The following is a 20,578-nucleotide window of genomic DNA, read 5'->3' on the forward strand; positions in this document are numbered from 1 at the left end:
GAACTAATAGTTATATATAAAAACTCGCGACCTAATTAATGTTTAGAATAAATAGCGCTGTGGCAAAGAGCCCTAGGTCAAGCATTCCAAGGTCTCGAGTTCGATCTCCACATCTAGGGTTTCTGGTTTTTTTTTTGGGTTTGTTTTTGGTCTGCTTGGATCATCCATTTTTCTTCCGTTCCCAGCCTATCTCCCGCCTGTTACTTAGCTCTGCTGCTTCTTCTTAAACCTAAACCCACCTTTTTCACCCTCTTCTTTCTCACTGTAAGTTGATTCTTCGATCGGTCTCGAGTTTACTTTGTTTTTTTTCTTCTCTTACTCCGATTCGAAACTTAGTCGGTTTTTTTTTTCCTTCTGGGTTAAAAAGTTTGCAGCTTTGATTGGAGGAGATGGAGACGAAGATGGAAATTGAATTCACTAAACAACCCTACATCGAAGATGTTGGTCCTCTTAAAATGTATGTTCTTTCAGTTTTTCTCCTCAAGTTAAACTACTCTATTGATATATTTTTTCCCAAGTACGCTCCTTTTAGCAGCTGGATCATACTCATTGTGCATAAAGTTCGTTTCTTTTTGCTAGTTTATATATTTGTTCCAAGCTCTGAAATTTGGATTTTTGGGTGTCTGAATTCTTATGTCAACTAGATGATATATTCTCTGCTAAAAGCTTTTAAGATTCTTTGTTTATGTCTGTCTGTAGATTTCTTTTATGATGATCTTAATTTGATACAATGAATATTAGTTTTGAGATTTTGATATTGTGGAACAAAACTTGTTTGCCAGTTTTTGTTGTTTTTCTTGGTGGGATTTTTGACATTACTATTATCTCTGCAGAAAAAGCATAAACTTCTCTGTGCTTTCTGATCTTGAGGTCATGAAAGCTGCTGAAGTTCAAGTATGGAAGAATAATTACTACGAGACCAATCTTAAACCCTATGAAAACGGCTTGTTGGATGCTCGAATGGTATCCGATTTTCTTATATATACCTATTATCTCTCTTGGTTTAACTTCTTATGCCTATAACCATGGCAACTATTTTATGTTATGTTTTTGCCTCCTGCTGTTATTTGCATCAGTACATATGATTCTAAACATTCTCTATTCCAAGATATTTTTGTCATTTTGAGAAGATTATTACTAAATAGTTTGTTCATTACGATTTTGCAGGGTCCTCCAAACAAAAAGTCTATATGCACAACCTGTGACGGAAACTTCCAAAATTGTCCGGGACACTATGGATATCTGAAGCTTGACCTCCCAGTTTACAACGTTGGATTCTTCAATTTTATCCTTGACATTTTGAAGTGCATTTGTAAGGTAACAGAGTTAGCAGATTATGCCTCTCTAGAGTCTGTTCTGTTTTATGTTAGTCGACCCTTTTACTTTTGTTGAATGGAGAAAGTAGAGAAAAATCCAGCATAAAAAATTGTTTCTTGAGAAGATGCCTTTCAAAATCCAGACAATGCCTATTTTGCATTAAAAAAAACTGGCTGGTCATATTGTTGTCTTTGTAGCATCAACAGTAGTTCACAAATATTGTTTTTTCCCCACAGCGCTGTTCCAACATGCTTTTAGATGAGAAATTGTATGAAGATCACTTAAGGAAGATGCGGAATCCCAAAATGGAGCCATTGAAGAAGACTGAATTGGCGAAAGCGGTTGTCAAGAAGTGCAGTACGATGGCAAGCCAGAGAATTATAACGTGCAAAAAATGTGGCTACCTGAATGGTATAATTTTGAACTGTTTTTTGGCTGAAACTATTTAGATTCGATGATGCTTTTTTGAAGTTAATAATTTATAACCTTGATTTCTTTTCTCATTCTTCATGCGTTTCATCTTAGATGCAAAATTTAGCTCGTAGAACATTCGAATAAGTTTCTTATGTAGCGCAAGCAGAAAATTGGGGATTTTTTGGAATTGTAATATCTATTTCCAAAATCCTTAACCTCTGTTATTGGTTAATCTGAACTTGTGTTCTATTCTTATTTATGCTATGTTCTTGATACTGCTTCTATCTACCCAATTCAATTTGATATCCTGGTAATGGTTAATCTATTGATAAATTTCAGGCATGGTAAAAAAGATTGCAGCGCAGATGGGTATAGGCATCAGCCATGACCGATCTAAAATCCATGGTGGAGAGGTTGATGAATGTAAATCTGCAATATCCCACACAAAGGAGTCTACTAGAGCAATAAATCCTCTTACCTATGTTCTTGATCCTAACTTGGTGCTCGGGCTTTTTAAAGGAATGAGTGACAAGGTATATTTTGAGTTTTTATCTATAATGCCCAATTTTTTCTACATAGTTTCCTGCGGTATGTTCTTTTTCTCTCAGAACATATGCATTAGTATAAACGGATTTTCTTATATAAAAATAATTCAGTCATGCTGATTCTTTTTATTTTTCCTTTTTCTTTCGGAAATCGATAATAGGACTGTGAACTTCTTTATATTGCCCATAGACCTGAGAATCTTATCACAACGTGCATGCTTGTGCCACCTTTATCCATCCGACCGTCTGTTATGATTGGTGGTACTCGAAGGTTAGCTATCGTTTTGTTTATCTTTCTCATGTCAGTTATATTTTCTGTTCCTGGGATTTTTCTTGAAAGAATGTGTTTTCTTACTGCAGCAATGAAAACGACATAACAGAGCGATTAAAGCTAATCATTCAAAACAATGCTTGTCTTCATAGAATTTTAAGTCAACCTACCACATCGCCCAAAAACATGGTACAAGGAGTCCCTGTTTTTGTTTAATCTTACTTCAAAATGATTTTTTGGTTTACGTTTTTATTCCAGTTTTCTTTTAGGACTATATCTGGTTCTGTTATTTTTCTTCTTTCTTATTTGTTGATGATTTTTTTATTTTTAGCAAGTATGGGATACAGTTCAAAGCGAGGTTGCAAAATACATTAACAGTGAAGTCCGTGGTGTACAAAACCAGCCAGAGAAAACACCACTGAGTGGACTTCTTCAGCGTCTTAAAGGAAAACAGGGACGTTTCCGTGCAAACTTGTCGGGGAAGCGTGTCGAGTACACTGGTAGAACTGTTATTTCACCTGATCCCAATCTGAAAATTACAGAGGTAACTTATCTTAAGTGGTGTTTAATTGTTGCTTTTTGTGTTTATATTTTTGGTGTAACCTATCACTAAGGTAACTAAACTTTTCAGGTAGGAATTCCCATCCTTATGGCTCGGATCTTAACTTTTCCTGAATGTGTTTCCCGTCATAATATTGAGAAGTTGAGGCAATGTGTCCGTAATGGCCCTAATAAATACCCTGGTGCCAGAAATGTCAGATATCCAGATGGTTCTTCAAGGTAATGTTGTGTGCTAGTTTTGTTACATATTGGTTAATGAATACTATTTAAGGGGGGGAAACTGATCTTGATGAGTTAATATATCTAGATAGCTAGGTTTTCACAGTCAAAATGATCTTCAGTTTCAGTAAAATTATGTGTACTTGCAAATTTATGTTGACTCGTATATAGGTTTGGTTCATGGTATAGACACACACAAACAGGTAAATTACATAGGTAGAAATGAAAATATGCAAGTAACAACTTTTCCGCTCTCAATGAAGCCAAATCAAATCACTGAGATTTGTTTCGAGAATATAGGTAAACACTATTGCTGAACTGAAGTAGATACCTAATACCACTGAAGGACTGCATAGTCCTCATAGGGTCATTTGCTTGGGTTTTTGTCCATCATATGGGGGCATTAACACATTTCATTTCAGGACTTTGGTTGGTGATTATCGTAAGCGTATTGCTGATGAACTGACCATTGGCTGCATAGTTGACCGCCATTTAGAAGAAGGGGATGCTGTTCTTTTTAACAGGCAACCGAGTCTGCATCGGATGTCTATCATGTGTCACAGGGTCAGTACTGGTTTATAATGCTTAGTCATAATTTTCTCTTGCCCTCATAGTAATCCTAATTTTACATTTGTTGTCCCATAGGCAAGAATAATGCCTTGGAGAACATTGAGGTTCAACGAATCGGTTTGTAACCCATATAATGCTGATTTTGATGGTGATGAGATGAACATGCACGTACCACAAACAGAGGAGGCTCGGACAGAGGCTATCACATTGATGGGGGTACCTTCTCTTTTACTTAGCATCATATGAAGTTTCGTGGGGATAGTCAATTATATAGATGTTGGCTACATCTAACACTCTATATGCTCATATTAATGCACACATACATACATAAGTACCAGATGATGATGAGATGGAGTCTTGCCTAACAAATTTCACCAATGAATTTTAACTGAACCTTTAGGCTTTCCGAAGCAATTTAAAAGATCTAGATCCTGGAGCTGAGGAAACGATGAGTTTAAAATGTTAGAAAAAACTTCATTTGTAATGTGTATATGAACGATCTCAATGGACAGAAATGATGATAGAGTAAAAGCGAGGAAATTGTTTCATCTAAGCTGTGTTTGTTATATGAGCTGTTGGTTCCTAGTCTGTTTAACTGTTAATAATTATGTGGGTGATAATTGACTTCTCCCTTGGTTGGTATCTCAGGTACAAAACAATTTGTGCACCCCAAAAAATGGAGAAATTTTAGTAGCATCAACGCAGGACTTTTTGACAACTTCCTTTTTGATAACGAGGAAGGACACATTTTATGACCGTGCAGCCTTTTCACTTATATGTTCTTACATGGGAGATGGCATGGATGCCATAGATTTGCCCACACCCACAATCCTTAAGGTATGAGACTTCTGCACGTTTTTCACCTCTGTAGTTCATCACAACTGACTTGAGAATGTTAGATAGCTACAGCTTGTTCTGTTGCTATGAACTATCTTATATATATTTTTCTGTGCGTGTGTTAATTTCTCATTAGCTTTTTGCTGCGCTATTTATTCTGGTAATCCGTCGTCACTGATTCTGAAATTGAACGATAATAGTTTGGTTGTATGAAATTGTACATTATTTTCTTTAGTTTAATCAATGAGTTCAAACTTCAAACTCTGTTAGTTATTGATATTTTAATCTGCGTAGTCAAATAAGTTGTGGACACTGGGAATTCTTCTGCCATTTTTTAGCATTTTCTTTCCTTCTATTGAATTTCTTATCCAGATGCTATATTTGATGCAGCCAATAGAGCTTTGGACTGGTAAACAGCTTTTTAGTGTTTTGCTGCGTCCAAATGCAAGTGTTAGAGTCTACGTAACTCTTAATGTGAAAGAGAAGAACTTCAAGAAGGGAGAGCATGGTTTCGATGAAACAATGTGCGTAAATGATGGATGGGTTTATTTTCGAAACAGTGAGCTAATATCAGGACAATTGGGGAAGGCTACGTTAGGTAAGTTCAAGATGGAATGCATATGTAGCAAATGCAGCAGATAGCTGTTTATTCTGGAAATTTTCTAAATTTTGAGCACTTGATATTTTTCTCTAGGAAATGGAAACAAGGATGGATTATATTCTATTCTTCTAAGAGATTACAACTCCCATGCTGCTGCAGTCTGCATGAATCGGCTAGCAAAATTGAGGTGAGTTCATTTTTCTGCATATGGGATTGTCTTATCTCTTCAGACTAATTTTTCCTTGATCTCGCAGCAACATTTCAATCTTTATTATCCATCTTTGTCTTGCCCTTTCGCTTTTCTGCTTCATCTCTATAATATTTTCAAATGTTCTCGGTTCTTGCTTTGTATGTGCTGTGTTTTCTATGACCTTTCTCTGCTATCTGCCATTGCTGCATCGAGTAAATGCATAGTTTTCTTGTCTAACTGGTAGCTTTTTCTCTTGTTTTGTGCAGTGCTCGGTGGATTGGAATCCATGGCTTCTCCATTGGAATTGATGACGTACAACCTGGTGAAGAGTTGAATAAGGAAAGAAAAGATAGCATCCAGTTCGGATATGACCAGTGCCATCGCAAAATTGAAGAATTTAATCGAGGAAATTTGCAACTTAAAGCTGGTCTAGATGGTGCAAAATCATTAGAAGCTGAAATAACAGGGATTCTCAATACAATTCGAGAGGCCACTGGGAAGGTAAATACGTAGCTTCTATTTTCAGTTAGTAAATTCATGTTCTAAGGTACATATGTGATTTAATTTACTAAGATACGTGTATGGGCTAACGTGACACTTTGATTTGCAATCAATTCTTTTTTTTTTTGCGTTCTAGTTCCATTAGTATCTTGTTTCAAAGGTGAGTGATATATTTTTCCAAGATGAGTAAGGAGTAAAAAAATCTATATTGAAGGAATATCTCTGATAGTTTATCTACTGTATTCAAATGAAAATGAATCCAGATCCTGGTTACCTACCAAAATACTAATGCTTCATCTCGTCATTTTATTTTTGATATACAGGCATGTATGAGCGGATTACATTGGAGAAATAGTCCCTTGATCATGTCACAATGTGGTTCCAAAGGATCTCCTATCAATATCAGTCAGATGGTCGCATGTGTTGGTCAGCAGACAGTTAATGGTCACCGTGCTCCTGATGGATTTATAGATCGAAGTCTTCCTCATTTCCCTAGGATGTCCAAATCACCTGCAGTAAGTTTTTGTGCTATTTCCATCTCTCTTGCGTTGCAGTTACTACCCTGTATTTTAACCCCTCTGAGCAATCTTTAACATAATGGATGCTGGTAGCGCTCCTAATTATCAGAAATGTTTTGGAAAATTTCTTAAGCTATTTATTGGAGGTGTCCTGAACAAGTAGACATTTACTCACCACTGAATAATTTGTAGTAGGCTTCTTGGGCATCACCCTATGGGAGCCTGATTACACTAACTTCCGGTTACTACTTTGAGAGCTAGGACCCTGATCTTATGTCTTCTTGCCATCGCAGGCTAAAGGTTTTGTTGCTAATTCGTTCTACAGTGGTCTTACTGCCACAGAATTTTTCTTTCACACTATGGGTGGACGAGAAGGTCTAGTTGATACAGCGGTATGCATAAATCCTTTTCTTTTTTCCATCCTGGCAAAATATGAAAAAGTTGTTCATAGAAAGAGACAGCCATGATGGTTCTCTGAAGGGTGACACCGTGACAGTGTTTTAACACCTGGACCGAAGATGGTCTTCACCTTGTTGTAACTTGTAACGATTTTCTTGTCTATTGCAGGTGAAAACTGCAAGTACAGGTTACATGTCTCGTAGACTGATGAAAGCTTTGGAGGATCTATTAGTCCATTATGATAACACAGTGCGAAATGCCAGCGGATGTATACTTCAATTTACTTATGGGGATGATGGAATGGACCCAGCACTAATGGAAGGAAAGGATGGAGCTCCTTTAAATTTTGATAGATTATTTCTGAAAATTCAGGTGCTTTTTGGATTTTTGTATATTGGTTTTGGTCTCTCTTTATTTAGAGTTTTGTCACAATCGGTACGTACATTTTGTAGGCCACATGTCCTCCTCGATCTCACCACAATTATCTTTCCTCAGAAGAGTTGTCGCAAAAGTTTGAAGAGGAATTAGTCAGACATGATAAAAGTCGGGTTTGCACTGACGCCTTTGTGAAATCTCTTCGAGAATTTGTTTCCTTGCTCGGAGTAAAGTCTGCAAGCACGCCTCAGGTTTTATATAAAGCATCTGGTGTGACTGATAAGCAACTCGAGGTGATTCTCTTTGTCTTCCTTTTTTGGAGAAGAAAAATACTCGGTGCATTTTGCATCTCAGTTTTGTGCCGGTCCTTGATCATATATACTGTTAGCTACATCTAATTAACGAGAAATTATCACACCTATTCTCTCCCGTGGATATTTCTATAATTTGAGATCTTACGTCTGATATATATAAATATGCAGGTATTTGTAAAAATTTGTGTATCTCGCTATCGGGAAAAAAAAATTGAGGCTGGGACTGCAATTGGGACAATAGGAGCTCAGAGTATTGGAGAACCTGGGACACAAATGACTCTGAAAACTTTTCACTTTGCTGGAGTGGCGAGCATGAGTATCCTTGCTGAAAATGCTTATTTTCTGAATTTCGCTATAAAACTAGTGCTTTTACATATGAGTACTAGTTGTTTTGATTTCTTAATTCTGGTTCAGATATCACACAAGGAGTCCCCCGAATCAATGAAATTATCAATGCTTCTAAAAATATAAGCACACCTGTCATCTCTGCAGAACTTGAGAACCCCCTGGAATTGACTAGTGCACGATGGGTGAAAGGACGCATTGAAAAAACTACTTTAGGACAGGTTCTCTTTCCCTCTACAATTTGATCTGAATTCTTTTACATATCCAGTATTTGATGGTCGCCGCTGCTTGTTTTAAGTCCATATTGCGATGGCATTTTAGAAATATCAACTATTGGATCGTTGGTTCAGCACCTTCTTGTTAGATACTCTTTTTGTTTATCACTGTTTTTACCAATCATGTTGTCAAAATCCACTTGAATTATGGACCAGGTTGCTGAGAGCATCGAGGTGCTAATGACTTCAACATCAGCGTCAGTGAGAATAATTCTTGACAATAAAATAATCGAGGAGGCATGTTTGTCTATAAGCCCCTGGTCGGTAAAAAATTCCATCCTAAAGACCCCCAGAATCAAACTGAACGATAATGTAAGGTCCTTAGTTGTTATTGCTGTATTCATTGTGGTGCACTCAGATCTTAAGTCTCTTTGCAATGTAAATTTTGCAGGATATTAGGGTTTTAGATACGGGATTGGATATTACTCCTGTGGTGGATAAAAGTAGGACTCATTTCAATCTCCACAATCTGAAGAATGTGCTGCCAAATATCATAGTGAATGTGATATTCGTTAAACCTCTCTCTTACATATATATACATTGTTTTTACGATTTTTTCCTAATTTCTTTCTTTGAGTACAATCTCTCTTTCACCGACCGAGAGAATTCATTCTGTTGAATTGTTATGATAGGGGATCAAAACAGTTGAGCGAGTTGTTGTCGCAGAGGATATGGATAAAAATAAACAGATAGATGGGAAGACAAGGTGGAAACTGTTTGTGGAGGGGTAAGTTTTCTCGAGCTTCAAGAGATGAGATTTTCCTCTGTCTTTTGTCCTTCCTATAAGTGCTAGCTTAGCTGATAATTCATGTCCTCGTTGGGCATGGTTTGTTTTGGTGAATCCTTGATTTAGTTTATTAAGCAGTCTTTGTTTCTGTTTCTGTTTCTGGTAAGCCACTGATATGAATTGTCAGTATTTCACGTGCTTAAACCAAACTTTTGAAATAAACAAAACGCTTTCTAGAAACAAATACATGTCCAGTTTGAAACTCTTATGAATAACCGACTCAGAACTTCGAAGGATAGTCATCGACAAAATTGTGCATGATATCTTAGATTTTGAATATTTTGCTTGATATATGTTTCAGCACAAACCTCCTGGCTGTTATGGGGACACCGGGAATCAATGGGAGAACTACTACAAGTAATAATGTTGTCGAAGTGAGCAAAACACTTGGAATCGAGGCTGCAAGGACAACAATTATTGATGAAATAGGGACAGTTATGGGAAACCATGGTATGAGTATAGACATCCGTCACATGATGCTTTTGGCTGATGTCATGACTTACAGGGTCAGTTCTAAGGACACTTGAATCTGTTATTATGATCTCTTTTTATAATATTTTTCCAATACAGTCATGTTAATGATTAAATGTCACGTCAATTTCTTGATCAGGGGGAGGTTCTCGGGATACAAAGAACTGGGATTCAGAAGATGGACAAAAGTGTGCTGATGCAGGCATCTTTTGAGAGGACTGGAGATCATTTATTTAGTGCAGCTATTAGCGGAAAGGTTGATAACATAGAGGGAGTTACAGAATGTGTGATTATGGGCATACCAATGAAGCTCGGAACCGGAATACTCAAAGTTCTCCAAAGGTCAGATTTCATTCCTCTCTGTTTTTTAGGGTTGAGGTTGTGACTTTTGCTTATGACATTACTCGAGTTCTCTGATAGACTTATGCGACATCTCATCTTGTTTCAAGAGCCCTTTTTTATATAGAAAAAAATGGAAACGTTAAACATATGCTTAAGCTTAATACTTATCCTTTCATTGTATTCAGAGATTCCGATACCAAATACCATTTTAGTTCAATTGGTGCCATTGCCATATGAATCTCGTTTGTAAACTAACTCTGCGATTAATCTTGATCTACAGGACCGATGATCTGCCCAAGTTGAAATATGGAGCTGATCCAATCATCTCTTGAAAAGACAGAAACAAAGTTTCATAGCAGTTCACATGCCGAATATATAGAGATGACAAGCAACGCAAGATCAGTGCAGATGAAACCAATTCTTGGATTCTAATTCCACCTCCCAATATGCATACTAACGGCTAAGCAAAGGCCGAGTGACAATCTACCAATTTCGATAGCCCCGTATAGGATTCTGCAGCATACTTTAGATTCAAACTCGGATTTTCTTTTTGGTCTACAAAGGGGAAAGATTGTTTGCCCCGAGTTTATTTTCTTCTTTCTGTTCTGATCATTGTTTTAGACGATATATATCTTTGAGCCACTTTCTTTTGAATCTTGGTATCCCATTGAAATTGATTAGTAACAGTTTATCAAAGGAAAGAAAACAAAGATTTGACATTTTGAGGGTAACAATCTTATTCTATTTTGAGTTAGTCATAGAGTGTAATCTGCAGCTGCGGCGCATCTGGCTCTGTCAAGACCTGTCTTATGAAAGCTCTTCTCCACCACACCTCAAATGCTCGCTGAACATTTGGACAATCATCGCCTTTGGTCAGAAATCGATCAAACCATTTCATTAGAATCACCTGCTGTTGTCTCAACGACAAGGTCAATATGGTCTGGCTGAGTCCATCCTCCACCAGTTTCCTATCCAGAGATCTTGAGGATAACCGTCTCATCCACCCGAAATCATCATACAAAGCCTCTAACCATGTATTCAGAACCGCAAACCTAGTCTCCCGATTCACCAAGATCCTTCCTTTACCAATACCAACACATATCTGCGCGGTGATCTTGCTTATTTCGTGTCTGTACATCGTCGGGATCTTGGAATGAAGATTCGCTAGCTCCTTTTGATCCGCCCATAGTTTCACAAACTCACCGCACAGTTTCTTCTCAATCAATATATCTACCATCCACAGCATGTTATCAGCTTCTCTGGCGATTTCTCCCATCAGAGCACCACGGTCTATCCCCGGATCATTCATCTGTGTGGTCACTTCAGATAAGCAAAGCACAAGAGACGTGAGACATCGATGGCACAAACCATAGAGTGTGTCTTTAGAGACATCATAATCAGCTTCTTCTCTAACCAATTTAAAGATCAAAACTTTCATCTCTCGCCGAGCTTTATCATCTTTTGCTTGTAGTACACCAGTGAGAAGCTTCAAGAAGATATCATCGGTTCTAGTTCTCGTTGAGGAAGGGGTAGGTTGAGATGAAACTCTCTGAAGAATCAAAGTGACAGAATCGTCAGGAAGATGAAGCTCTTCAAGACAAGAAACAACAATCTCTTCTTCATCTTCAGACCAAGGAACAGCTTCCAAATGCTCCAAACATGACATAACTCCTTCATCAAACGAGATAGCTGCAGAAACCTAGCCAAGAAAATGAGATTCACACATTAAAACCATCTCAAAACCAAAGCAAAACAAACCCCAAGAAGACACTTATCAAAATCGAATTGGACAATATATATACCTTGAGTAAAGCCAAGATTTTGATGACATTTTCACCGATCAACTTCTTCTTGAGATCATCACTATACATCAAAACCACAGTCTCTATATAAATCTCTAAATCATCACACTCACTTATCTCCACCATGTGAGATACTCCTTTCTCTCTTCTAGAATTCATCTTCTCCATGAAAAACCTGCTCTTCTCTGATAAAACCTTCCTATGAACATCCATGGTGACTCTGTAACCGTCTTTACCCACCACAGTCAGCTTAACGTCGCCTGGCCCGAGACTATGGCCGTAAACGACGCCGTTCTTGAACTCCGTCAAGATTTGAGCCACACGCGCGTGAGATTTCCTTCGTGGTAGCTCGCGGTTGTGCTCGTCTGACATCATGTCGAAAAGAGTCGGATTTGAGTGAGCCGATACGTTTGGCGGCGGCGGCGGAGGAGGTGGCGGAGGAAGAGGAGGAGAGGAGAGCTTAACAGGAGATGTGATTCTTGACGGAGAAAAAGAGAGAGAAGGGTCTGCGATAAACCCTTGTTTGATCATCGTTGATACTTCTCTTGACGCCATTGAAGAAGTAAATTTCTCAAACTTTCACGAGAGCAAAAAAAAAAGAAACTTTGTGATTCTAAGAAAATTCCCGCGGGAAAATTAAGCTCAGTTTCTTAGTAGAAATCTCAAAAACAAACAAGAAAAGGAGATAATTGGGGAAACTAAAAAAAAAAAAAAAGCTGGAACTTATAAGAAGAAGTTGAAGAGAAGACAAGAAAATTGTGGGAATTTGTTTTCTTTCTTGGGAAAATAAAAGAGGTGGACAAAGATGCAGATTTCCCCACACAAGAAAAAAATGAATTTGGGAGAATCAGAATCCAAGAAAATGAAAGGACTTTGGATCTGTGAATAGGAAAATTACAATTGCAATGGTGAGTGAGAGAAAAATGATTTAAAAAGAAACCTGAAGAAAAAACAAAGCTACTTGTTTTATGTAAACTTTTACAGATAGATAGATCATTGCCTCCATGTGTAGTTTTTTTTCCTTTTTTCATAGTTGAATTTGAGAAAACCAAAGGTAACAAACTTTTACGGTTAAAATTTGGCATTTAGTAATTAGTATATCAGGTTTACAAAAAAAAAAAAAAAAAAAAAAAAAAAAAAAAAAAAAAAGTAATTAGTATATCTAATTTGGTCTCTCTTTTTTCTTGACATCTCTAAATTGGTCTCTTATTGGAATTTTTTTTGGTTACAAAGAAACAAACTCATTGGTCCTTCCGGTTTGATTGTCATCGATCGGATCAGCACGGTCTAGCCTGAGCAAGAACCGGTTTGAAAGTATACCCATTTTAGGGGGGTACACATGGATTTGAAAGCCGATGGGACAAATTGATATAAATCATCTGTTCATGAATATTAGAATTATGCGTTTGATCAAAAGCATATTGACTTTGGATTTTCTCTCTTGGAACTTCTCAATCAACTAAAACTTTGTCGTTTATCAGGGCCGGCTCAAAAAATTTAAGGACACTGAACTGAAATAAAAATTAACCTTTATTTCTCATGCTTTAAAAAAAAAAAAAATTTTGGACCCTAATTTTAGTAAATTTAGTTATGATAAAAGACACAAAATTACAAGGACCCTGTGCATGAGCACCAAGGACACATGTATAGAGCCGGGCTTGTCGTTTATATGCGTAAGTTTTCAATAAAATTTATGTACATATATTCAATCAATATCAAGCTCAAACTTGTTCTACCACCGACTACATAATGTCAATTTGTGGGAAGGCAATAGTGGCCCAAAGCATTAACGTCTATTGTAAACTCTGGTTACCTCTCTCTCATGGCAAATGTAACGTTAGATGTTGTAATCATGAATATGAAACATCAATTAATACACATCATTGTTTATAATATAAAGAGAGTATATCACATTTACACTCATTAACTTTGTATTCCATTTGTTCATGGATATTAAACATGTATGTATATTTTAATGTGATCTACTCTCTTTATATTATAAACAATCACCGTTCAACCAAAATGTCTTAAAACGGTGATTGACTGATTGTTTGCGATATAATTATTATCGGAAAAATTTAGCTACGTTTGGGCCATTTGAATTCATAATTAATAAAATTGGACCATAGAATTAGAGGCCCAAATCATGTTATGGGCCAAAACATTTGGGCTTTATAGGAAATACAAAATCACTCTGCATCTCAAATTCCACATTGAAGACACCATCACCGTCACTGCAAACACCTCTGCTTCTTCCTCCATTCCTATAATCTCTATAGAATATAAAACCTCCGGCCGAATCTCCGGCCGGAATCTGAACGGAGAAAGAACAGTCATCTCCAATAAAGAGAGCCACATCTCCTAATTCTCTCACTTCTTCCCATCTCTTCTCTTCTCTCTTCAGCTTATAAACTCTAAACTCAACCGCAGATTTCGAAACCTCCGATTTGCACCAAACGTGTTTCACGTATTTGTCAACAAGCAACACTTCTCCGCCGGGATATTCCACAAGATGCTTCTTGTGACCGCCTCCTCCGACCAAACCTTCAGCCAAATCCGAAACCTTGAAATCCACATCGTAAATTACGGTTTTACCCTTATCGTCTACAACGATGCAACAATTCTCTCTGTACAACATTATGTCTTCGTAAATCACATTCCATGAATTATCCAAAATTCTCCATCTTTTTTCGTTTCCACTCTTCAAAAGCCCTAATTTCCCACCACTGTGAATAGCCACTATCGCTGAGTCTTCCCCTGAAGACAAAATCACAACTTTGTCGGAATTTAAAGACCAGAAACAAGAAATCTCACCACCATTGTTTGCGTAGTCCATACGATAAGTTCTACGAACCAATCTCACATGAAACTCCTGCAAGTCGATCTTTTCCGGGAAATTCTCTGGTAAGAAACAGATTCTGTCGTTTGAGAAGAGATCCAAGACTCGCATATTCCCTGGAGATGTCTCTTGAATCTTAACCAACCAGCTTCTCGGATTCAAAGGAGCTTCGAGTTCATAGACACTGCTCTGTTTCAGAATGAAGAAACCAGAGGATGAAGAAGATGATGACCAAAAAGGAAGATACTTTGGGAATTTAGACAAAGGATTTTTGTTGTTGTTGTTGGAGAGAGGAAGAGAGAGACGCCAAGTGGCACATACAGAGCGGAGACAGAGGAGATCAATGGTGTCTGATGAGTCGTCGTCGTCAAGACGATCGGAGATTAACTCAAGCATATCTAAAGGAAGATCAGACCATTGAGAAGAAGAATCCATGGAAGAGGACAAAAGAGAGGATTATGGAACTGTTCTGTTCTTGTTGGGTTTAGGAATTGCCTCATATAACTGTATAATGTCAATATAATGTCGTTATGATTCATCTTTGATGTTGACATCATTTCTCATTTTTAATTATTATAATCATAAATGTCTATTTCAGTGTTTGTCTTTGTGGTTTAATATGTTGCATAATGTCTATTTGTGTGCCATTGTTATCTCTTTGTACTTTGTAGTTTAAACATAGTTTAGTAGCAAACCCCATGCTTTCTTGCATGGATATAGAATTAATGAAATGTTATGAAAATAATTAGTTCTTGTTTACAATATAGATAAAGAATTTAATTTAAAAAAATGTTGACTCATAGTTTGTCTACTCCTCACTTTCAGCGATGAACAAGCAAATTATAACATGTTTCAATAGAATAAAAAATTTAAGAGCATGTGTAGTGGAAATTCTTTTCTTAACAATATAAAAATTAAAAATAATAAAAAGTAGAAGAGAGGGATAAGAATTGATTCTCAAATGAGAAGTCTTGAGAACCCTTGAGAGACTATTATGACACATGTCATAATATTATTGGTTATGAGCTTTTTTTTTATCATCCAAAATTTAAATAAAAAACAAACTAAATTACATGTATTAAAATAATATAGATGAGAGGCTTTGAAAGTCTCATCCGTTGCACATGCTCTAATGGTTAAAGTTCAATACTATTTCAAAACGCTGCATCTAATACACTTTTGAAGAGAGAACATTTTAATTAAAGTTGCAAACTAAAAATAATGGCCTCATAAACCATTAACGGAAGAAAAAACAAATTTTCACCATTAAACTTTGTTTACTTCTTCCACACGTTAGGGCCTCTGCTTTCTACATCTTTAAAAGATCTTTCAAGAACAAAACTGAACACATACACTTTGTCTCTAAATCACTAAATAGCATACATTCTCTTAGTTAAAATCCCAGAAAATTCCAACAATCCTGATTGTCTCGATCTTGCCATCGACTCTTTTCTCGACTTTCTCACATTCGAAGCCTCAATTCGATGCATAATGACCCAATAACACATTGTCCCAAGTGTCGTGAGCATTATCGTCGCACCAAACACCGTTATTCCAACCGCTAGCCACCGCTCTTCTTCACCAACCACCACAAACGCTAACGCCAAAAAAGCCACCGATATCAAAACGCAAGCTAACCACATCAGCTTGTTTATCACAGCCATCATATTCTTCTTCGCCTTGTGTTCAATCGCAACCACTGAAGTCTGAACCACCACAACCGCTAAAGATATAAAAAGAGCGATTGAATCGAATATGAAGAAGATTGCAAACGCGGGTCTATCCGCAATGTTCGCTTCTCCGAGAGATTGTCCCGGTAAGAGCGAACTCAATTCATCGGCGTATTGTCCTGGAACGGTGAAAATGGCGGCAAAAGCGACAGTTGCGATTAAAACCGCCACGACTGTGGTTGAGTTAATTGCATTGTCAAGACCTTCTACGTGCATTTTGTTAATGCGTTTGGCGATTCCTTGAACGCGTTTCCTCGTCTCTCGAGCGTGTTCTAGCTGGTGATGAACTTCATGTTTAATGTCGCTCACCGTTTGTTTGAGCTCCCGCGCTGCGTTTGGTCGAGTAGTGTTGTTGATGGCTTTAGCCGAGGGAACGCCCCGAGTTTTGAGAATCGCGGCGATCTCGGGATGGCCGGTTTTCTCAGCCGTGTCAAGCGGCGTTTCTCCGGCTCTGTTTATCGCTTTTGTGCTTGTGCTTGTCTCGTTGTTATCTAGAAGCAATTCCACTATCTGCAATCACATTAAAATTTCCCTAAGTTATATTATCCAATCATAGCCTTTACATTTAATTTGCAACATATAAATTTCGTTAAATGTCAAACTTAATTTTTATGTTTGCATGCACATTTTACAAAAGTAAATTTTAAGTTTTACCATTTAAAATACTAAATTTTTTTTTTTTTAATAAAATACTAAAATTTTAATTTGAAAACAAGAATTATTGGAGATGTTTTACGAACCTTAATGCGACCTTTCCTAGTAGCAACATGTAACGCAGTGTTCCCTTTAGAATCAACCATATTCAATGACGACCGATGTCCCTTCATTAGCTCAACCACCACATCAATGCTTTGTCCTTTCACCGCCATGTGGAGTGGCGTCTGACCTTTTTTATCAGTCCTCGTTGCCGTGTCCGGCTCCACCGCCACAATCGCCTTTACCACTTCCGCGTGACCGTTCCTAGCCGCCGAGTGCAATGCTGTTTTTCCATTGCTCTTTGCGATCGCGGCTAGGCTACTCCCTGCGGCTTCTAGTAGATACTCTACGACCTCTACGTGTCCCTGAGCTGCCGCCGTGTGTAGAGCCGTCGTGTTTGATAAGTCCACCGTCATTGATAGCTCCGGATGTTCTTCCATTAGTACTCTCAAAACGTCTATAAAAAAAAAGATTTCAAACTTCGTCAATTTATCACACGTAAATAAATATAGAAAATTTTCATGAGATTTTTATGAAATTGTTTCCACTCAATTCTTTCAATAAATAAAAAGAATGGAAACTTTCATGATTATATAAATAATAATTTTGATCGAATTTTCGATATGTGAATTTGGTTCTTTAAATCAAACAAAGATAAACACTTTCATCATATTTTTATGTAATTGTTTCTTCCCAATTCTTAAGATCAAACAAAGATCAAAACTTTCTTCATATGGTAAGGTGATAGAAAACCGAAAAAATTCATACCCAATTCTCCTTGTTTAGCAGCAATGTGGAAAGGGTCGAACCCATTTCTAGCTTTGGTCTCAGCGTCTTCGAGATCATAGTACTTGATGAGCTCTGCAACCACCTCGGCATCACCATATTCTGCCGCCACATAAAGAGCAGTCTCACCGCATTGGTTCTGTTTCCGCAACAACTCTCTTAGTTCCTCTTCTGATTCCATATGATTACTCAAAATATCTTTCACCGCAGAGAAATCTCCGCGTCTAACAGCCGAATGGAGCGGCGAATCTTCACGTTTTCCGGTGAATTGCTTCGCCATTGTCTTTCTAACAACGGTTGGTTTTGCAGCCATTGGAGCTGATGTCGATGTTGAAGCTTCCTCCATTTTATCAACGTGGTTACAAATAGATTCAATACCAACGAATGACTCCTATACCCAATGGGATCAAAAACAACATTAATTTTTGAATGTTATCGCTAAAAAATTCAATTGAAACATTTAAAGAGACGTGGGTCTAAAGATAACCTAACAGCCGGTAAAGCTTCTTGTGGCCTTGTGGGTATATGTGATCAAGAGTCAAGATCTTTCACAACATGTCTCGTATAGGTGAAGAATCATCCATATGATCCAGTTGATTTAGTGGGTTCTCGTGGAACTCGAATCCAAACCAACGCATCGGAAATCAAAAAGATTGTTTTGAAAGACTTAGGATCTAAGAAAATTCCAGAGGTAAGAACTTTTCTGTTCTGTTTTTTCCTCTCCCTCATCTTCTCTCCTATTTTAAGAAAGTTTTGTAACAGAGAAATGAAGACAAAGAGATCTCAGTCGTTGATTAACAACTATTGCACAGATGGCATTGTCTCAAAAGTTTCACACCTTGATCTTGTCTCAAATGGAAGAAACATTAACAAAACCATCCGTTACACAACAAAGTCTATAATATGTTTCTGAAAAAACAAACACCAAAAAAATAAAGCCTACATAAAACCGCCTGAGAAAACCTCTTATGTCGAAGTCGAACACCTCTCGGTCACAGGGGTCTCCTCTGGGAGTACTGGGAAAGCTGCAGCTTCACGAACCATCGTTTCCACAAAATCCATCGCAGGCCGTTCAAGTGCCTGTGCGTTTATACACATCCTCGCAGTTTGAAATAGGCGGTTTAAACCTTCAACCGAATACTTATTACCGAGGGCAACATCAACTACCATAGGCGCATACTCCAGTCTAGTCCATACTGGCATTAACTGCAAAAAAAAAGATACATCCGAGAAAACCTAAATTAATACATTACTTACGGAACGTATAAAAACAAAACCTAGATACAAAGTTTGAGTCATACCCAATCAGTGAGTTTCTCTTTCGCAACAGGTCTCTTCATATCATAAGCTTTCCTTCCAGTTAAAAGCACTAACAGAAAAACTCCATAGCTATAGATATCGGACTTTGTCGAAATCAACCCGAACTCCTCTGCTTCCGGTGCTATGTATCCTTGAGTTCCACTCGAATTGAACTCCCTCTGCCTCTCAACACCGTTTGAATTGTAAACGATCTTAGTCGCAAATCCAAAATCACTCAACTTCGGCACAAAATTATTGTCAAGTAAGATGTTTTCGACTTTGACATCTCTGTGAATCGCATAAAGCCCCTGGTGTACATAAACCAGACCTTCGGCTACACCCACAGCAATTCTCATCCTTGTGTTCCAATCCAAAACCCGAGTTGGCTTCGTTAGACCCTGAACCTGCCTTGCTTGAGCTACAAAAAGAGAAAGAGTTAACAAAACTGGAATTGGTATAGAACTTAAACAGAGTTGATTAGGTTTTTTATTGATTACCAAAGAGATGGTGGTCAAGAGAGCCATTAGGCATGAATTCGTAGACTAGGACACTTTTTTGTATGCCAAAATATTTGCCAAGAAGTTTAATCACATTTGGGTGATCAGCTGCATATAACGTTGTAGTCTCTGCTATGAACTCACTAAGAGCAGCTGTGATATTATTATTATGAATCTTTGCAGCTCCAACCTAATTACACCAAAGTTGCTAAATTTAGCAATTGAGTTTCAGATTTTAACCATAAGACTTTTGGGTTATTATACCTTATGAATTCTTGGGAAATTGCAGCGATAGACTTTGCCGTAGTTGCCTTGGCCGATCAAATGTGTTATCCCGAAGTTTTCGGTTCCGTCTTCGATTTCACGCCATCGAAATTTAACTCCCGTACTCGGAGCTGTAAATGAATTACTATAAGTTAAGGAAGAAAGAAACATAACCAAGAACAAGAACCCTAAATCAACTTCTCAAGATCTAAAGAAAGAAAGATAACGAAGAACAAGAACCCCAAATCAATTTCACAAGATCGAGAAACTTGTTTCAAAACATTAAGAACTCTACTACTCTTTCACACGCAGAAATGTCATGTGAAAGTAAAAACCAGATCAAAACTACTTGTAATTCCAAAAGAAGTAAACACTTAAAACAGATTTGCTTGTACTTGTCTAAAAACAGAGTTTCTTGTGGAACAAGAAATCAGAAAACGAGAAGTTTCTTGTGTGTAGTCATTTCCATAAGTATTATTCCCAAATTCACCTTCGTCGTCACCACTTCCCCCCGATGAATGCGGTTGTGAATTTGGTTGTTCCGATGTATCGGATGAATCCGATGGATCCGGTGATTCTTGTGGTTGCTGTTGCGGTAGTTCCGATGGATCTTGCACTACTTTACTTGAGCTTCCGCCTCCGAAACAGCATATGAAACGATTACTCATCGCAGCGATTCAACGAAGATAAATCTTTCTTGAGACTTTTTTTCTTATAATTTTCCCGAGAAACTTTTTCCCGGAAAATGTAATTAGATAGAGAGAGACTCTCTACGAGAACACTAGAGCGAGAAAGATTGAGCAACAGAGAGTC

General features: G+C 37.6%; 5 protein-coding genes across 5 annotated transcripts; 1 reads left to right on the forward strand and 4 right to left on the reverse strand.

Annotated features, from left to right (window-relative positions):
- The first annotated feature begins 47 nt into the window (after nucleotides 1-47).
- Nucleotides 48-10,548, forward strand: LOC9302438 (DNA-directed RNA polymerase III subunit 1). Its single transcript, XM_021028641.1, has 28 exons — nucleotides 48-264; nucleotides 368-457; nucleotides 834-963; nucleotides 1,168-1,317; nucleotides 1,554-1,728; nucleotides 2,071-2,264; nucleotides 2,438-2,547; nucleotides 2,637-2,736; nucleotides 2,879-3,091; nucleotides 3,179-3,327; nucleotides 3,750-3,891; nucleotides 3,973-4,113; nucleotides 4,546-4,734; nucleotides 5,125-5,332; nucleotides 5,429-5,522; nucleotides 5,792-6,026; nucleotides 6,350-6,541; nucleotides 6,838-6,936; nucleotides 7,112-7,315; nucleotides 7,396-7,611; nucleotides 7,801-7,948; nucleotides 8,047-8,198; nucleotides 8,409-8,564; nucleotides 8,644-8,754; nucleotides 8,885-8,979; nucleotides 9,341-9,545; nucleotides 9,650-9,852; nucleotides 10,133-10,548. Exons 2-28 carry the CDS (start codon nucleotides 390-392, stop codon nucleotides 10,182-10,184), a joined length of 4,131 nt encoding a protein of 1,376 aa, XP_020884300.1. The 5' UTR covers nucleotides 48-264; nucleotides 368-389; the 3' UTR covers nucleotides 10,185-10,548.
- Nucleotides 10,515-12,684, reverse strand: LOC9300742 (BTB/POZ domain-containing protein At5g60050). The gene is made up of 2 exons (XM_002866318.2): nucleotides 11,655-12,684; nucleotides 10,515-11,551 (listed from the first exon to the last, which is right to left on the reverse strand). Exons 1-2 carry the CDS (start codon nucleotides 12,207-12,209, stop codon nucleotides 10,604-10,606), a joined length of 1,503 nt encoding a protein of 500 aa, XP_002866364.1. The 5' UTR covers nucleotides 12,210-12,684; the 3' UTR covers nucleotides 10,515-10,603.
- A 1,062-nt stretch (nucleotides 12,685-13,746) lies between these two features.
- Nucleotides 13,747-15,216, reverse strand: LOC9302439 (putative F-box protein At5g60060). The gene has a single exon (XM_002866319.2). The coding sequence runs from the start codon at nucleotides 14,926-14,928 to the stop codon at nucleotides 13,804-13,806; it is 1,125 nt and encodes a 374-aa protein (XP_002866365.1). The 5' UTR covers nucleotides 14,929-15,216; the 3' UTR covers nucleotides 13,747-13,803.
- A 470-nt stretch (nucleotides 15,217-15,686) lies between these two features.
- Nucleotides 15,687-18,383, reverse strand: LOC110228024 (ankyrin repeat-containing protein At5g02620). The gene is made up of 4 exons (XM_021024074.1): nucleotides 18,193-18,383; nucleotides 17,688-18,096; nucleotides 16,964-17,376; nucleotides 15,687-16,733 (listed from the first exon to the last, which is right to left on the reverse strand). Exons 2-4 carry the CDS (start codon nucleotides 18,049-18,051, stop codon nucleotides 15,864-15,866), a joined length of 1,647 nt encoding a protein of 548 aa, XP_020879733.1. The 5' UTR covers nucleotides 18,052-18,096; nucleotides 18,193-18,383; the 3' UTR covers nucleotides 15,687-15,863.
- Nucleotides 18,384-18,550: 167 nt separating this feature from the next.
- LOC9302440 (probable serine/threonine-protein kinase PBL5) lies at nucleotides 18,551-20,578 on the reverse strand. Its single transcript, XM_002866320.2, has 5 exons — nucleotides 20,256-20,578; nucleotides 19,766-19,896; nucleotides 19,502-19,691; nucleotides 19,007-19,422; nucleotides 18,551-18,911 (listed from the first exon to the last, which is right to left on the reverse strand). The coding sequence occupies exons 1-5, from the start codon at nucleotides 20,431-20,433 to the stop codon at nucleotides 18,672-18,674; spliced, it is 1,155 nt and encodes a 384-aa protein (XP_002866366.1). The 5' UTR covers nucleotides 20,434-20,578; the 3' UTR covers nucleotides 18,551-18,671.

This window comes from Arabidopsis lyrata, assembly GCF_000004255.2.
Source record: "Arabidopsis lyrata subsp. lyrata unplaced genomic scaffold ARALYscaffold_8, whole genome shotgun sequence".
Lineage (NCBI taxonomy): Eukaryota > Viridiplantae > Streptophyta > Magnoliopsida > Brassicales > Brassicaceae > Arabidopsis > Arabidopsis lyrata.

Excerpts from the sequence above, each read along its gene's own strand:
- LOC110228024 (XM_021024074.1), bottom strand. The coding sequence starts at position 18,051 with ATGGAGGAAGCTTCAACATCGACATCAGCTCCAATGGCTGCAAAACCA. Across the intron at positions 17,377-17,687 it reads TGCTAAACAAGGAGAATTGG|ACGTTTTGAGAGTACTAATG; the intron begins GTATGAATTTTT and ends TTTTTTTTATAG. Across the intron at positions 16,734-16,963 it reads CTAGGAAAGGTCGCATTAAG|ATAGTGGAATTGCTTCTAGA; the intron begins GTTCGTAAAACA and ends ATGTGATTGCAG.
- LOC9300742 (XM_002866318.2), bottom strand. The coding sequence starts at position 12,209 with ATGGCGTCAAGAGAAGTATCAACGATGATCAAACAAGGGTTTATCGCA. Across the intron at positions 11,552-11,654 it reads AAATCTTGGCTTTACTCAAG|GTTTCTGCAGCTATCTCGTT; the intron begins GTATATATATTG and ends TTTCTTGGCTAG.
- LOC9302440 (XM_002866320.2), bottom strand. The coding sequence starts at position 20,433 with ATGAGTAATCGTTTCATATGCTGTTTCGGAGGCGGAAGCTCAAGTAAA. Across the intron at positions 19,897-20,255 it reads GGGAAGTGGTGACGACGAAG|CTCCGAGTACGGGAGTTAAA; the intron begins GTGAATTTGGGA and ends ATTCATTTACAG. Across the intron at positions 19,423-19,501 it reads TCTTGACCACCATCTCTTTG|CTCAAGCAAGGCAGGTTCAG; the intron begins GTAATCAATAAA and ends CTCTTTTTGTAG.
- LOC9302438 (XM_021028641.1), top strand. The coding sequence starts at position 390 with ATGGAGACGAAGATGGAAATTGAATTCACTAAACAACCCTACATCGAA. Across the intron at positions 3,328-3,749 it reads TATCCAGATGGTTCTTCAAG|GACTTTGGTTGGTGATTATC; the intron begins GTAATGTTGTGT and ends ATTTCATTTCAG. Across the intron at positions 7,316-7,395 it reads GATTATTTCTGAAAATTCAG|GCCACATGTCCTCCTCGATC; the intron begins GTGCTTTTTGGA and ends TACATTTTGTAG.
- LOC9302439 (XM_002866319.2), bottom strand. The coding sequence starts at position 14,928 with ATGGATTCTTCTTCTCAATGGTCTGATCTTCCTTTAGATATGCTTGAG.